Below are 17,918 nucleotides of genomic sequence, written 5' to 3' on the forward strand. Positions count from 1 at the left end.
CGTGGTTTGCCGTATATTCGCCTCCCACCAGCGTTTTCCTGTACAAACACACGTGGATTCCCACTGACTCCATCAGAAACAACAATAACATGGCCAGCCACGGGCTCGATTACGATGGTTGCAATTTCTTCAGACAGCGGCTAGTTTTATCCACACTCAGTGGAAAGCGTGTTAGAATAAAAAACATAAGGTCCAAAGACGACAACCCGGGGCTCCGCGGTGAGTTTCAGCTCCACTTTGCATGTGGCGTAGCAGTTAGCTCGGTGGCTAACATGCTAGCTGTTACGCAGTTTGGAGTGTGTTTTATAACTGGAAGTCATAGGAGGGGAAACGATAGTACAGTACTGCAAATGTGAAGTTAATATAATTGTATAAAGTTATGTCGCTGTTATGCCTTTCAAGAGTTTGAACTAGTATTTGCAAAGCAGAGTTCTGCCTTAACGTTATCATATTATTTGAGGGACTTATCTTGCTTAATGTGAGTGAGCATCTTCAAAACTTCCCGCAGTAGATGCAAGAATACTTAAATCAACTTGTTTGTCTGTAAATGTTTGTTACTGTATGTAAAATAAGAAAAGAGGGCAACATTTTGTCCCATCATACTTTTTTAACAAGGTCTTTACTTTTATTAAAACATGGCGCTCGGCCACAGAAAGCCTGGTTAAAGATATACTGTATGAGTATCATTGTTGCTTTTCTTCTACAGATTTCGAGGCCAGCTTTATCAGACTGCTAGACAAAGTGACCAATGGCTCCAGAATAGAAATTAACCAGACAGGTGAGTGTTATCATTATGATGTGACTAAAGTGTTTACCTTTGTAATAATGTATGTGGTTTATCTGATTACTGTTTACTGCCAGATGATTGTGGAGATGTCATCATTGAATAAACACCTAAGCTATGCATAAAAGGCATCCTTGTAGAAATGATTCAATGTTTTCTGTATTTTTGTTCTCATAATTAATTGGACACCTTAGTTTTGCTATTTCTGTGTGCATTTGGTGTTCAATTGAACTGTTTATTTTATTTTGTTTATTTAACAAAATACTGCAAAGTAGCACCCTCTACATACAGACTCACTAACAACAATTCGTCTTTCCTCACAAGGTACTGTGTTATTCTACCAGCCTGGCTTGTTGTATGGGGGCTCTGTAGAACATGAATGTAACACTCAGCGCTCGATCGGCTACTATCTGGAGGCTCTGCTCATGCTGGCTCCATTTATGAAGACCTCTTTGAAGGCCACACTTAAAGGGGTCACCAACGACCACATTGACCCGACGGTGAGGACCCTCATGCATGCATCAGCTCATTACCAAAACGACTAACCTCAACCTATTTGTAAATTGAATTTATGGGAAGTCCACACCTGCCAAATCCACATGGGCGTGCCCTCTATTGTACATGTAATTATATGTCGGATCAATTATCTATTTTTTTTTTACAGACTGCATATTTTACGTCTGAGGTGGAGAGTTTGTAAAGAACACATAATAGTTAAGGAACATATTCAGGTTTTTAATCCATTTGTACATTGACTTGATTATTAAACTGTAAACAGATTGTGGTTCACATACTTTTGTAACTGTTTTCCTCCACGTTTTTAAACCAGTTTGTTTATAGCAGTCCAATCTCAGCCAATGCATCATCCTTTTTCTGCTCTGAGCTGCATTGTTTTGACATGTATATTGTCAACAAACCAGCACTGAGAAGAAGCATTGCAGACGCTAGAGAAAAGTGTTGTCATGGAAACAATTTGTCGCAGTTTTTGGGAAATGGCAGATATCTTAACCCGGTGATGACGCAGAAGCATATTTTTAAATCTCAACAGACAAGAATACTTACAGAAAGATCAGCATTCTTGTTCCTAACATTAGCAACATGGCTACCTCCAGCAGATTTGCAACTGTTTCAGAATCAGAATTAAGTTTATTGGCAGGTACGTTTGCACATACTAGGAATTTGCTTTGGTGTCTGGTATACGCACCAGTTTATTTACAACGGCAAGAAAGCTGAATATAATCTAGAAATCCAGATAACAGAGCCAGAGCATGGTTTCTTACCTAGTGATCTAGCTTTGTAGAAACATTTATTGGTATCAATATTTGATTTGCCAGTGCAGGTTTTCTGGTGCCAGGAGTTTCCACTTTACTTCGCTATCTTCTCCAACTTAATGGTTGTAAACCCTCTGTCTCCTCCAGGTGGATGTGCTGAAGTCCACAGCCCTCCCTCTGATGAAGCAGTTTGGCATTGATGGAGAGGGCTTTGATCTCAAGGTGTGCAAACAATAGTGATCTGCTGATAAGCATGCTGTCACATTTGATTTGGGGGGGGTTTATGTTCAAATGTACTACTGCTACTTGAACACAGGTCAGTCTACCCTTCGCTCTCTCACTGTCCCTCTATTGATGCTCCCTCAGGTGGTGAAGAGGGGTATGGCGCCTGGCGGGGGAGGAGAGGTCGTTTTCATATGTCCAACCCGCAGGACGATGAGGCCGGTGCAGCTGACCGACCCGGGGAAGATCAAGAGGATCAGGGGAGTGGCGTATCCTTGTCGAGCTCACAGTCATGGCCCTTTTTCATCTGTCAACAATATACATATGATACAAGTTGACATTCAAAAGCCGTTACAGCTTAATGTGAAAGCTCCAGATGTGTACACGCATAAATCCATTATATCCTCACATTGGAGGAGCACGAACAAGATCATTTTCTGCATATTTGCATGAAAAATAAACAATGAGTCAATTTGTAAATGGTTGTTGAATAAGTCTCTTGATTTATTAACTAATCACTCCATCTGTTCACAAATGCCAGTGAGCTTTACTTAGTTTTTTCTCAAGTTTGTGCTCCTTTCAGTTTAAGCTTGCACTTTTTCAATTGAATAAAATGTGTGTTCTGATGATCTGAAAGGTCCTTGACAGTCTAAACCCAGATATTCAGTGAGAGTTTCTCCTCAGATGGCCAACAGGTTAGTGGACACAGCCAGGGGCGTCCTAAACAAGTTCATTCCTGACATCTACATCTACACCGACCACATGAAGGGAGCCAACTCTGGAAAGTGAGTATCTGAATCTAAATGGAATCACAGGGAAATAAAACGTTTGTTAAACAATCCTGCTCACCGTTTTATCCCCTGTACTTACAGCTTTAGTCAAAGAAATGCATAGTCATTCATTTTTGGTGAATTGCAGATCTCCAGGTTATGGTCTGACCCTGGTGGCAGAGACGATGAACGGCTCCTTCCTCAGCGCTGAGATGTCGTCCACGCCGCAGGGGCAGGGAGACCCCATGCTTCCAGAGGACCTCGGCAAGAACTGTGCCCAGATGCTTTTGGAGGAGGTGTATCGGGTAAGTTCCTCCAAAACCCTAAAAAGATGTATTATATTCCGGCCTCACTCCAAACACTTGTGTCAGTAAGGTTCTTTTTGGGGTATTTAGTGACAGAACATATGGAGATTTAAGTTGTCTGAGCCTAGAATGTGATTTATTTTGTCTCTTGGCATGAATTTTGAATCATCCCTCTTTGGCAATTTTCCGGCTGCTCTGAACAGGGTATCAAATATTTATTTAATTGTGAACAGGTGTAGAAACTCAAGCAGACGTTCACAGGAATTTGTCCAATGTTTTCAGGCCTTGCCTAACCGGGACCTTTGCCCATAATGGCAGCACTTTGATCCAATGCGTGAAGGCTGGATATTGGTTTGCTACATTATTGCGCACAGTGTTTTTCAGTTGCTCTGAAAGCAGCTGCCCTTCAAAGTACCAAGCCTATGCAGTTTATTTGAATAGTTCCAGCAGACCGTGATGGTTACCTGCTGTACTCAAGTCTGATAATGGTTGACAGATCACATCCAACTCAAATTCAATGGCTATATTCTTTCTAACTTTGGATGCCGAGTAGTCACTTCTTATGTTGAAAATACATTTGCAAAAAGTTATCCGTCACTTCCTGTAATGTTTTTTCACTATGAAGTGTATATAGTATTATAATACTTAGCTTATGTTTCACTCACTCAAAGTTTATTTTATTTTTTTGCATCTTTCTTATCACTGGAAGATGCTATTAAGTCGGAATGTTCCTGCACACAGCAGCTGGAAAATCTAGTGCTACCTTGTCTCAAGAGATTTTGAAATTCTTGGGGAATACCTGAAATACAAGGTCAGGACACACTATTAGTTATTAGAGTCCGAGCATGCGCTACCAACACTATCTTCTCTTGTTTACCCGCATTCTCCAGTAATGACCCCAGTCGGGCATTCTGAGAAACTGCTTGTGGGAAGAACCACAATGAAGAAGGAAAGTATAATATAACAAAAGCGTATTTTCATTTAAATCAAATCAGAATATTTCTAAATTCCATTCCTATGGATGTAATGGCCTGTGTAAACGTAATGCATGTAAGTCAGTGTGTTGGTAGAACTTAACTGTGCCTTAAAACAGTGATGCAAATTAGTCGCTTTTCGGCGCCTCCCGCTTTTTTAACGCTGCTTTGGGTGACTTGTGTAATTCGTGGAGAACCGAAGAGTTTTCGTTTGGGGGGGGGTGGGGGTCCGTCCGTTAGTCGGTCCGTTAGTCCGTTCGACTGACGGACAACTTCTCACTTCAAAAAAGAAGAAGAAATCTAGATCGCAAAATAATTAAACAAGCGAGTGCCTGTTTTTCCTGGCCAAGGACAGGTTCCTTGAACACAACACGAGCGTAACGTGTCTTCACGTGGTTATGTCTCGTCTGAAAGGAGTGTAGACTAGACTAGAGTGCTTACGGAGAGCACCGGAACGCAGCTCCAGCTCTTCAAATATTGCAGTACCCATAAGGAGCCGTACAGCGTACACATGCCGCAGTGTTTGCGTGGCTGTGTCTTTAGTTGTAAGCACAGTGGCGATCTGTTGTTATTAGCATCTGGTTAGCTAGCTATGCTAACGAATTTAAAGAGCTTTTCTACAACCAGGTGGAAGAGAGCTCTCTCCTGAGAGGCTCAAATAACCTCAGCTCAGTGAGGTTAAGGAACACCTTGATATGATCCTTATAGTTATTAATGAGACATTAGAGACTAAAAAACTGGTATAAAATACTATATGGCAGTAACAAAAAAGTTGTTAAAAATAACAAGAATAGAGTTTAAAAGGGGAGTGATTTGTAAAATATCCCAAAAGAAAAATCTGCTTACAGTTCTGTTACAAATGGGTTTTGAAATATGTATCCATAGATCTCCTCATGTTGCTCTCAAAGTGCACCAGATTGATGCTTTTAACTTCAATATTTAAAAAAAAATCTTCCCGGACCCACCTAGAGAAGGTTAGGTCCCCCCCACTTAAATCATGTTCACATGGATACTAAATACATTTGCACACAACTTGTGTCCATATCTTTCTGTTTTGGTGGTCATGCCACACCGTGCACATGCATGCATGCATATCTTACCATGCGCGAGTCATGGTAAGATATCTGGATTTAAGAGGTTGCTTTTTCTTTGCACAGCATGAAAGAAAGGCCAAATGAATTGGCTGGGATTTTACTTTTTTTAAGCAGAGGTTGAGTTCAATAATTTGTACGGACCTCGGAGGATGTTGTAAAAATTGAAAGGAAAAAGGTTCCCCACCCCTGCTGTAAATAATAATAAAAACCCTTGATTAACATCTCTGTCTTCTATTGATCTGAATATATTATAAAGAATAGTCAGTTAATTGAAGGATTATAGCACAGGCCTTTGTCAGATGGTATATTACACTGTTTTTTTCCTGCTTCGAATAGTTCTCTCTTTTTTCACCATACCTGTGTTTGCATCACTGTTAAAAGAAGTATGTTCCCCTGACTGGTCCTATGACACTTTGGTCTAAGACATACTACATACTTATTACTTTTTAAGATTGTTTTTACTTGCTATCAAGCTACATGACCTTGTTGAAGAAAATGCCATGATGAATTAAATAAATACCTGGATTTAAAACCGTTATCATACTAAAGTCACAAATATGGTTGTGCAGAGGTCAAAGGTCAGGGTTTAACCTGGTTATGTGACGTGTCAAATGAATAATGTGTGATCCTTTCGTCATTCATTTCTCGATGGATAAGGATTTCTTCATCAGTAATTTGTTAATATGCTTGAGGCCTCAGATAATATAACCGATAAGTCACATTTATTATGTCCATATCTTTCTATGCTGTAGTGTGACGTGTAGTAATGGCTGTATAAATAAACAAAGGATGTCACATAGTCAGGAAAAAGAGCCCACTTTCATCAGAGTATGTAGAATTAGATCAAGTGTTTGTGTGACTTCACTTTGCCTCCACAAGGCTTCTCTCAGAGGAGCCATGTGAGTCCAGTTAGCTGGTCAGGGTAGGGCTGATTTAAGGAATATTGTTGGATGCATCCTCTTGAATCCAAGCCACAGTTTTTCTTTAGCAGCCTCAGAGGGTGGTGGACGAAAGAAACTCTTAAGAAAAACTAGTTTTAAAACGCTTCTTTCCTTTTTTTGATAAACAGAAGCTGGACAGCATTTGATTAACTGGTTTTAAAACTGTAGCGGGGCGTCAGAGCATTTTCTACAGCGGAGAATAGAAATGATAACACCAGAGTAAAACGGATGTCAGACATTTGTGCTGGAATAGTTAATTTTTGAAAACTGAGAAAGAAGTAAGCTGGATTCACATTAAAGGGCATGGAAGCTCTCTAGCATGTGCGTCTGTTTGTCTAATGGTTAATCAGTACAGTTTCTTGTAGTAACCCAAAGCCACACGATGGACATTTTGTTTTTGGAAGCAACATCAACACTGGACAGGAGCTGATGTAAGTGTTTCCAATAACATATTTCAGGTTGTTTTTTTTCTACTTAATTAAGAATGGTGCTGAATTTGGTTTTTATTTCACCCGTTTGACTCATTTTTACAAGTTTAGGTCAAGTAATGTCTTGGAATTTGGCTATTGATTTGCCATTTTATTGACTAGCTTAAGTTTGTCTGTGGCCACTTTTTTTTTTGTTTGCTTGTTTAAAAGGGGGATACCATTCAGTTGAAGGATTTAAGGGACTTTTCCATCAGATCTTGTCTGTTGGCGGCCTCTTGGGAGATATTAACTATCTGTAGAGGCAGGGCCTGAAACTAGCTACAAATGATAGTAATGTGTTGCACTTCTTCTTTTGAACTGATAGGAGGCAACCCACAAAGGTAAGGTCCTACGGGCACAACATGTCTTTAAATACTCAATTATAGGTGCTCTCAGTGGTTGGATAAAGCTGTAAAATAGCAAATCAACCTTAAACCTTGAGATCCTTTATTCTGCCTAATGATCATCTTTGAGGCAAATTAATTGTGATTGGTAGAATTTCTCGGAAATACTAATATGAAAATTCTCTCTTGTATCCAGACAGTATGAAGTATTTGATTAAAAGTAACGGCTATTTCTAACTATGCTAGTGTGAAGGCTTGTCAATGGAGTATAATGGTGAACTGCAATGGAAGTGTTGCATATTGGAAGTCATAAAGTATTTGTTTGAATTTGTTTTCACAGAATACCTAGTTCCATCAATCACTCAAAGGAGGAATGCAGTTGGCAAAAGGTCTGCCTCATTGGCAAAAGAAACTGTCTCCATAGTTTTGCCGTGGCTTCAGTTATATGATTATGTAATTGAATCATATTCCTGCTGTCAGGATGCAATAATACTGCGTGACTTGGGATCATGCTCACATGGATAGAATAGATGTGCTATTGAGGAAACTCTTTTTTCACTTTACCGACAGATCCACAGAATAGATGGCCATTTTAATGTTGGTTTCTTTTCTTTTTTTAAATGCTAAATTGGGGTGTTTCCAGAGTTGCATAGGCCCTTCATACAGGCGGGTGGAAAGCACATAGCTGCTGTCGAGTTGTCACGATGGCATGTGATCACTTGGACACAGAGAGTGGATCGTCTGTCCTCTAAATATTTCATATGTCGAAGAAAAAGGGGGGAGGGCAGGAAAACCCAGTCATTTAGTGAAAAACAAGACAAACATGTTGTGTTCTCTGACTCATAATGTATTTTCTTGGAGGGCTGCTCAATTAATCGTATTTTAATCGCGATTACGATTATGGCTTGCAGCGATTACGAAAACAACGTAATCGAAATAAAACGATTATTACTTTTCTTTTTTTGGTTTTTCAGTTGAATTATACTTATAGGTCAGGGTAATCAACTTTTAAAAACATACTGTTAAAAAAAAAATTCTCCAATAAAAGTAAATGGATAATCGTTTTTAATAGTCGTGATATCAATTATTGACCCAAATAATCGGGATTAAGATTTTTGCCATAATCGAGCAGCCCTATTTTCTTGTAAGTTTAAAGTAACTATGCGTTTCCAGAGCTGACAAAAACATACAACCACTATTGGATGCTCACTATGTTTTGCAAATATTGTTGGGTAATGAACCTGAGATAATCAATATCCTGTCAAGGGGTTACCGAGTTCTTTCAAACATCTCCACCTCCATGACGTGTTTCAAAGTTGTTTTTGTTGCTGAACGCATCGCCCCTCCTCTTTCTCTGTATTAGGGTGGCTGTGTGGACTCCTCCAATCAAAGCCTGGCGCTGCTCCTGATGACCCTTGGCCAACAGGACGTGTCGAAGGTTCTGCTCGGACCCCTCTCCCCTCACACGTAAGCCACCGTCACTCAATGACAGACACATATAGCCACCACAAAGAAGCACTTTGGTATTCTTCTACTTATCCCATCTTTTGCAAGTGCAGATATTCCAAAGTTCTCGTCCAACTGTCCAGCATAATAAAAACAATCATCCGTGTGTTAAACATTAGCCTTGTGGTTTGTGTTTTTCACTTGCAAAATAATAGAATTAAAACATTTAAAACTAGTTTTTAACTCAATTGAAGGCCCATGCAACCAAAAGTGTTTTTCTCGCTTCGTACGCACATACTGCAGTTTACAGTAAACAAGTTCAAGTGAACTGCTTTTTATGTATTTTGTTACATTGAAAAAAGGTTTATTTATTTTTTTAACAGAAAATCCCCAAGTGAAATTCAGCTGACGATGAATCACAGGTTAAATGTCCTTAAATTTCTCACATGCTTTTGAAGGAATGCATTATCATGGGACCTGTCCAGCTGTGCTTTAACATGGTCAGTGTGTTTTATAGAGTGTCCCTTGTGTATGTGTGATAAACTGATATATTAACAGTGTATGTTTCATATTAACTTGAATATTTTCTGGTAGGTAAACCGCTTTAAATCTTTAATAATATATTAGAATGAATATAAGGATAATGTCATGTTGATTTCAGACAACATCATCGTGAATGAGGAATGAACTATGAACTGTCCATTTTCAGTTATCATGGTACCGGTGCTGTGTCCCTCTTAAGTACAGTACTATGATAACTGAAGATTGGCAGTGCCATCACAATGCATTCCTCTTCTTACTCAGGTAATACTAATTTCTTTTTTTCTGAAGACCAATGGAATCCAGCTTAAACATTTGTATTCTGTTAATCGGCTTTGTCTTTATGAATATTGAACAGCCTAGCTTTGAGAAATGCATAAAAAGTGCATGAGGGATAAAATATATTACTAATAACCTATGACCTTGGTCTACATTGAGTACTCCTGGGACACTGTGTTCTTAAACTCCCAGGGTGTGTGATTTATTGATAGCTGGACAATATTTCATTTCAAGGAGCAACGCCTCCCTTACAAATTAAACTTATTTCCTCTCTCTCCCTCACTGTCTCTCCAGGATCGAGTTCCTCAGACACATTAGAGATTTCTTCCAGATCATGTTCAAGATCCATGTTCAGAAGCCTTCAGAAGACGAAAGGAAAGGTGGGGACAAGGTCCTGATGACCTGTGTAGGAGTCGGTTACAGCAACATTAACAAAACCCTAAAATAAACTTTTTTATATATAAACAAAATGGTGTTGTCTTTGCTCATTCACATCAAATAGTAGAATACAAACATTTTATTTTCTTGGATGAGAAATGTATGACATTAGTTATTATTGTTCCAACTTATAGGTTAACTTTCAGTTACAATATGCAAGAACATGATGTTTTATACATGTAATACAAACTATTATATATATATATATAAGACATTCATCAGCTTCTTCTTAAGCCAGTCTGCACACCACTGTCTGGTTGAACATTACTGGAATTCCACATGTAAAAGCATTTCTAGATGTTTAGTTCCAGAAAGAAAATGTGCCATGCTTTTGGAAGGGTCAGTGACTGGTCATTAGCTGCGGTTCTTCCCCTCTGCACCACATGTTTCTCATCATAGATGTCTGGAGGAGTCACTCATCTTGGCCACAGAGATGCTTGAGGGCGTCGCCATAGCTGCCTGACACTTCAGACTACACAAACAGGAAACAGGGTTTTAGGGGAATGTCATATCTCTACATCTCAAAATAAGCACTTGAAACTGTTGAAATGTTTACTTAAATGGTATTGAAAATTCAGTTGAATCTCTAGGTGTGTGCACAGACCTCTAGCTGGGAGTAGAGGGTGAGTCCAAACACCTTCTTATACTGTGCTCTGATGTCCATCAGGTCCACCTCAGAGCGGCTCACTATAATCCTGGTCAGAGTGGACTCGGTGGTTCCCGCTCCCTAGACAAAAGAACAATTGGGAAATAAGCAGTGGTGCAAATTTAGTCAAAGCTGCAGCTATACAACAGTGGCTAAGCATTCCTTTCCACACCACTGGTGATAAACACTCATGTCTGCTGTGGCTTAGTGAAAGTGAAAGGGTGTAACCAAACAAATCATTTTGGGAGCCACTGGTTCTGGTGTTCGAAAAGGTGCTTAAGTTACAGATAGACATATTGTATCACTTACCTTCATGCTCTTGAAAAGGGTCTCAGCCATGTATAAAGGAACGGTTTTCACACACTTCACTAAACAAAAACCATATGTTAATACATGTTTTCTAATAAATATTATGTTAATTGTAAGATGTGAGGATCAGAAATAGGCAGACAACATGGCACATTTTTCTCACCAACAGCAACAAGTAGCGCCTCGATGTTTCCAGACATCTCGCTCTCAATGCTCTCCTGCAGAGTCTTCTTGCTAATATTCTTGTACTCTACCAGAGCTGTTAGAAGACATCAGGGATTTGGTCAGGTGGCAAAGTAAAAATGACATCAATAGTTGTTTAGCCATGCTAGCGGTGGCATAATGTTGCATTTAATTTAATTTAATTTGGTGCACACATTCTATATCATAAAGTTTGTATTTTTGAAGTTAAACTAATGGCATTACCATCATCCACATTATTAGTATTACTTTTGCTTACTTATTAACAAATGCTAAAGCAAAGATGGTGATGATGTTAAAAATCGTAGAGGTAAACATCAGCACGTTAGCATGTTGTATTTTATTAGCATACAGTTAAAAACATGTGTGGGTTGAACCTACTCTGTCGAAGCTGAGGAATACTCCTGTGGCACAGGATGTCGATAAACTTATCCTCATCAGTTCCCCACTTCTTCTCCCCTGCTTCATACAGGGCCTGCAAAGAATGAGAGGGAATGTGAAAATACAAACCAAAGCAGGTTCGGACTTGAATTAGCAAGATAGCTGTTTTAATGGAGGTGTATGTTGACTTCAAAACACGAATGTAAGGTCAGGCTAAAATCACAAACAATAATTAATTAAATATTCCACCAGATATGACTGTAAATCAACTGCTCTGTAGTGGTCTTATTGTTCACAACCTACCATCCTGTATTAGTATACTAAATGTACTTGAGAAACTAGTGGATATGAGGCAATGAATATACCTTAGCATCTGCTTTAGCTTTAGCAGCGTCCACATTGGTGCTCTCGTCTCTCTTCCCCTGTTAAGAAAAAAAGAAGAATACATTTTGTCTTAAATAGACTGAATCCAATGTTTTTGGAATTTTCTTTTCAAATGATGATGCCATTTTTATTATACTTGTCACACTCTGGTATTGAGTATTACAAGCTTTCCAAAGATTAACAGGTATCCTATGTAGAACATAGTTAGCCATTTTACAATTCAGGCCTAAAGACAGACTTACGAAACATTTATTCTCAACGTGTGGATTGTCTAGCTAAAATTACTTTTGATGATTTATTTGGAATATAATCAAATGTTTGTCTCAAGCTGACATCCAGTACCTCTGCCAAGATGAGCAGTGCCTTGCCGTACTCTCCAGATACCTCCGACTTCAGATCATGAATCAGTGCTTTTCCAGTTTCTTGAATAAAACGGCACAAAAGGAGAATTTCACAACTGTGTACACATTGCTTAATGAGTATTTGCCAACGAGTGACTATCTAACTGATGAAATTATGAATACTTTGTCTTTAGGATACCAACCTGCGAGGTATGCTTCAGACAAGGCCTTGATCTGTTTGTTGGATCTCGAAGCGAATATTTCTGTCAGCGTACACTCAGTTGTCCCTGCTCCCTGTGTGCAATACAACCAAAATGTATGGCCATTACAATTTATTTTATGAAGCAGGGCATTTAAAGTTAACCCGACCAAATCTCACCTTGATGGCTTTGATGACTTCCTGGTAGTCGTAGACAGCGGTTGGCGTTACCAAAGCAACTAACAAGTCCTCAAAGTCTCCATGGGTGTCACCCTCCAGATCATCTACCAATTTCTGATGGAGGAATTACCGTTATCAAACTTAATGGTTAACTTAATTTTGGTGAACTGTACAACATTATTTTTGAAATAATATTGAGTTTATAGAAGTACATTATACCCTTCCAGTTGTTTTCTCGTAGGCCTTAGCGATGAGCTGACGCTGAGCATTACTTCTTTGGGTCAACACCTCAATAAGTGTCTTTTCTGTCGTACCTGTAGAGAAGAGACATCACAAATCAATCTTACAACAAGGTCTCAAACCTCATACAATCACTTGTTCCACAAACAGACAGGTGTGGGAACAAGTTGATACCAGCATAGTATTGCGAAATTCTGTGTGATAACATTGTATCGATACACAGATGCCAAATAGATCTTTAAAAAAAAAATCATTAAAAAAAATTAATCATTAATATTTATTACGTTTCTTGATAATATTGTATGTTGTAGCATCCAGTGATTCCAAACCCTAACTAACACACACACACATGTACACATTACACAGAGTAAATAATGTATATTGTATTGTATATTAGATACTGGTGAATTAACGTACCAATGCCCTCTATAGCCTTCTTTAGTGCAGACACATCTTCATCCACTTTGAAATTAGGCTTATCCTTCACAGTTCCTCTGACATTAGACTGAGGAGCACAGAAACACATGTAAACCTCCAAGTGTTTGTTTATACAACATGCTAAATTGTTTGCAGTTTATTATTCGTACGTTCTAAGTTTTCAATTAGTATTTGTCACCATCTATTAAAGCAAAAGCCACCTATACAATAACTATCATTATCAGTAAGGCACTAAAAATGTTCAGTATGTTCAACTTACTGTCGCAGTCAGTGAGGAGGGGGAGTCCAACAGCATTTCCAATTCTTCCTAAAAAACAAGTCAACATAGATCATTACAGTTTCACCTTTATGACATGTATTTGAAGCCTATATTCCAATTTGAATGCCTGAATACTCACCCAACCAGACATTGTTGAATTTGAAGATGAACGTATTATACTAAAAGGAAGGGAAAAAATCATACCGTATCAGCATCTCCACATACTGTGAGGGTATTTTGATGATTTTCTACAGCTTTAGATTCCTTTTTCTGTTTAGCATTGCAAACGTTTCCTCATCCTCTGTCCTTGACTGCCTACGCATTTATAGGCATCCACTTCTTGATTATGACATTTTGAAGTTTAGATAGCCAAAATAATCGAGGACACATGTTCGTTACAAGAACTGCAGACAGTTAAAGCCTTTAACGTTTTAATGTCGGACTCTGCAGTCTAAAAAACAACCCTTCCGATGGAAAAAGAGTCCGAACACAGACAGATAAAACGACGAAGATCAATAGATACTGCGATCAAAAGTCAGAAACGTTACTTTTTACCTTACCTTTAGTGAGAGGACTGGATTGATGTCAGTGTGGGAATTTCACAAAATGACAAAATCGCCACACCTTTCAAGGAAGTTGGAAAGGCAACGCCCATTTTAAACTGGAGGAAGTTGAATCATGATGTTTTTCACAACTCCTCAGTGTTTTTACACACTGTGGTTTGTGTAATACAGAATGCGGGATGCAAGCAGGATGTTAGCGTTTCTCTGTAGCTTGACTCTTGCTCAACAATCTAGACACTTCACTAAAAGAAACAGTATCCTCTGATCAATATTGAAAAGAAGCCATTTTATTTCAGGAGTGACCCAACAAGCACTGTACTGACAGTTCCAAAGTCATGTTTGCTCAAGGCAGGGATGAGGACATGAGTCAGAAGGAGGAAGGAAATTAAGAAATAGAAATAAACGTTTACAATCGACCTTATCTCTTAATCTCATATAACTGCAGAAGGTTGAAATATGTTTGTTTCAATTATGCTACTATAGTTTACTATCAATACTATATAGACCATAACTTGATCACTGTTTAACTTTTATAATCCGTGTATCTACCGTCCAATTGTTTTTTCTTTATTAAACACGCAAACGGAAGAGCGTCTGAGAGGCCTTTTTTCTTTTTACCTTACTAAATGGTCAAATGGTCATTGGAGCGAGGGGCGGGGCAAAACTCACGGAAGTGATTTCAAAACAAAAGCACTCGTTAGCTAAAATCACACTTTGAATCACTGCAGTATCCTGCTGAAGGACCGGTGATTATTATAAACAGGGGGAATTTAGGGATCACAACGAAAACGGCCGGCAAAGACACATATTGAGCCCAGAAAATTAATGTTATGAAGGGCTGTAAATATAATAAGCCTCTGTCTAAAATGGACAACATTGTAGGAGATTTAAACTATACAGCGGTTCTGCACTGCGGTCACTCAGCCGTCTCTCGAGTTTGTTTTTTCAAATCAGCTGCTCTTCATTATTCCTGCTATATTTGATTTCTTAAGGAAACTGACACTGTTGGACTCGGTTCTAGTTTGACTTCTAGCAGAAATAAAATGAAGTACTTTTACTGTATACTTTGTGAGTAATCCTCTGTCAAAGTCCCCTCCATAGTTTTCCATGTTTTTCTGCTATATTTGATGAATGATACAAATAAAATGTCACCATTAGTTCTTAATGAAATTGATACTGTTTGACTTTGTATTAGCTTACTACTTACAATACATTGAAGTGCTTTTAATGTGTATTTATTGAGAAATACTCTGTCAAAGTCCCCTGCTGAGAACAAAATCAAGCCACTTCTGCTAAGTTTCATGAGGGAATTATTTTTTGTTGCCTTTAGTTCTTCGTGAGATTGGTCCTGTTGGACTCGGTACTACTGAAACTACCCCCACAAGAACTATGAAGTACTTACTGTGTACTTTTCCAGTAATCCTTTGTCAATGTCCCCTCCTGAGAACAAGAATGCATGTTTTTCTGCTATTTTGAATAAGCGTTAAAAAACCTTTCTTCATGAGACTGATATTGTTGGACAGAGTATTTTAAGAGGATGGTAGACTGCACACTAACACACTCTGTCACTCTTGTTGGCCTCTTATGATGCTGCTGTCTTTTAATATATGATTATTTCTCAGCTGCTAGTTTGTCACAGATTCTTCATTCTCATCAGCCTCATCCTTCCATCAGTCCCAGTCAACGCCTCCAGCACACTTCCAGTGTCTGACTCCATATGATATTGTCCTGATGCTGTAAGGCTGATGCCCCAGGATCACACAATGACCCCTCTAAAGTCTGAGTGCCAAGGACCTCATATTATGTCTGTCATTAATATTACATCACCCATTATAACCATTTGCTTTCCTTTTTTTCTTCTCTGAACTGAATAGCCCTGTCTTTAAGTATAATACAATGTAAAGTCCTTTTCCTGCACCATTTGAAGGCTTCAAAACAGGCATTTTTACTGTATGTGTTTGGAGAAATGAGACAATCAATGGCCCAGAATTGTACTTTATAAACTATGAATCTTGTGGTGCTTGAAGAAATTCCCACTGGCTAAGCCGGACAGGTTATATATGCCTTTTTTGGAGCACTTTTTTGCAATATTTATTAAAATGTCACTAGTTATTTAAACAAACCACTATCTGAGGATAATACAAGCAACCATACAACGCCCTTTATCTAGAGAGCCATTGAAGTCCATCAATAATTTATCCTTCCACACATCTTTTCAACTGCTGTAAGTCAGGGCACTGTCTGTGCAGAACATTTAAAATATTCTTCATTTGCAATATTTTTTTTAAAAAGTGTTCAGAAAGACTGCATAAATTATATGCTATATATATATATATATATATATATATATATATATATATATATATATATATATATATATATAATATCAATATTTGTATTAACTAACCAAAGTCAATTTAAATAGCGGGCAAAAATAGGTTAATTGCCATGCATGTGGTGTTTGATATAGTTTAAGTTCAATTTCAACTATTTTAGGCAGAAAAACGTATATTGACTAAACCTTTTTTAATAATTTACTATAATTTAGAAAGGTTTTTGTGAGAAATCATTTCAAAAGTAAACTTATTTTCATTTTACATTTAAATTTTAAATGTTTGCCCACAACATTATTAATGTATACATTTTTATCAATTTTAAAAAAATTATGAATCCATTTATTTTATTGTATTTCCTTGAGGCTGGGAAGCTATCCAGCATGTAGTTCAACATGCAAATGTTCTAATGCAAGTAAGTATAACATGGAAAAGGAAATAAAATACGTTTCATAGGAGGATGTGGATTTATTTTCTCTCACCTTGTAATTACACAATCAAACAATCTATAATTTAGCTCTGGCTTTCACTCACAAAAAAACATTTAGTTGAATTGGACACATTTTTCGAAGCTCTATTGACTGACATGCAATGACTGAGACTGATGGAAGAATCTGCGAGGAATGAACTAGGAGCAGAGAAATAATCGTATATTAAAAGACAACAGCATCATAAGAGGCCAACAAGAGTGACAAGAGTGTGTCAGTGTGCAGTCTACCATCCTCTTAAAATAATCTGTCCAACAATATCAGTCTCATGAAGAAAGGTTTTTTAACGCTTATTCAAAATAGCAGAGAAACATGCATTCTTGTTTTCAGGAGGGGACATTGACAGAGGAGTACTGGAAAAGTAGTAAGTGCTTCATAGTACTTGTGGGGGTAGTTCCACTCGTACTGAGTCCAACAGGATCGATCTCACAAAGAACTAATGGCAACAAAAAATAATTCCCTCATCAAACTTAGCAGAAGTGACTTGATTTTATTCTCAGCAGGGGACTTTGAGAGAGGATTTCTCAAAAAATACACAGTAAAAGTACTTCAACATATTGTAGTAGTAGGCTAACTAATACAAAGTCAAACAGTATCAATTTCATTAAGAACTAATGGTAAAATTATATTTTTATCATTCATCAAAGATAGCAGAAAAACATGCATTATGTACTCGGGAGGGGACTTTGACAGAGGATTACTCACAAAGTACACAGCAAAAGTACTTCATTTTATTTCTGGTAGAAGTCAAACTAGAACCGAGTCCAACAGTATCAGTTTCCTTAAGAACTTGTGGTAGAACATATTTGTATCACTCGTCAAATATAGCAGGAATAATGAAGAGCAGCTGATTTGAAAAAAAAACGCGAGAGACGGCTAAATTGACCGCAGTGCAGAATCGCTGTATAGTTTAAATCTCATAACAATGTTGTCCATTTTAGACAGAGGCTTATTATATTTGCAGCCCTTAATAAAATCAATTTTCTGGGCTCAATATGTGTCTTCGCCGTTTTCGTTGTGATCGCTAAATTCCCCTTGTTTATAATAATCACCGTTTCTTCAGTAGGATACTGCAGTGATT

At 38.1% G+C, this 17,918-nt stretch overlaps 2 protein-coding genes across 2 annotated transcripts; one reads left to right on the forward strand and one right to left on the reverse strand.

Annotated features, from left to right (window-relative positions):
• The first annotated feature begins 14 nt into the window (after window positions 1–14).
• rcl1 (RNA terminal phosphate cyclase-like 1) lies at window positions 15–9,907 on the forward strand. Its single transcript, XM_079656714.1, has 9 exons — window positions 15–219; window positions 707–778; window positions 1,109–1,284; window positions 2,203–2,277; window positions 2,422–2,546; window positions 2,937–3,062; window positions 3,196–3,352; window positions 8,536–8,639; window positions 9,732–9,907. Exons 1-9 carry the CDS (start codon window positions 90–92, stop codon window positions 9,883–9,885), a joined length of 1,119 nt encoding a protein of 372 aa, XP_079512840.1. The 5' UTR covers window positions 15–89; the 3' UTR covers window positions 9,886–9,907.
• Window positions 9,908–9,939: 32 nt separating this feature from the next.
• Window positions 9,940–14,193, reverse strand: LOC307023435 (annexin A3-like). Its single transcript, XM_079656712.1, has 14 exons — window positions 14,014–14,193; window positions 13,593–13,632; window positions 13,454–13,501; window positions 13,174–13,261; window positions 12,736–12,830; window positions 12,517–12,630; window positions 12,341–12,431; window positions 12,139–12,218; window positions 11,778–11,834; window positions 11,413–11,506; window positions 10,994–11,089; window positions 10,831–10,889; window positions 10,480–10,602; window positions 9,940–10,347 (listed from the first exon to the last, which is right to left on the reverse strand). The coding sequence occupies exons 2-14, from the start codon at window positions 13,602–13,604 to the stop codon at window positions 10,288–10,290; spliced, it is 1,017 nt and encodes a 338-aa protein (XP_079512838.1). The 5' UTR covers window positions 13,605–13,632; window positions 14,014–14,193; the 3' UTR covers window positions 9,940–10,287.
• Window positions 14,194–17,918: the final 3,725 nt, after the last annotated feature.

Source organism: Notothenia rossii (genome assembly GCF_949606895.1).
Source record: "Notothenia rossii genome assembly, chromosome: 11".
Taxonomy (NCBI): Eukaryota; Metazoa; Chordata; class Actinopteri; order Perciformes; family Nototheniidae; genus Notothenia; species Notothenia rossii.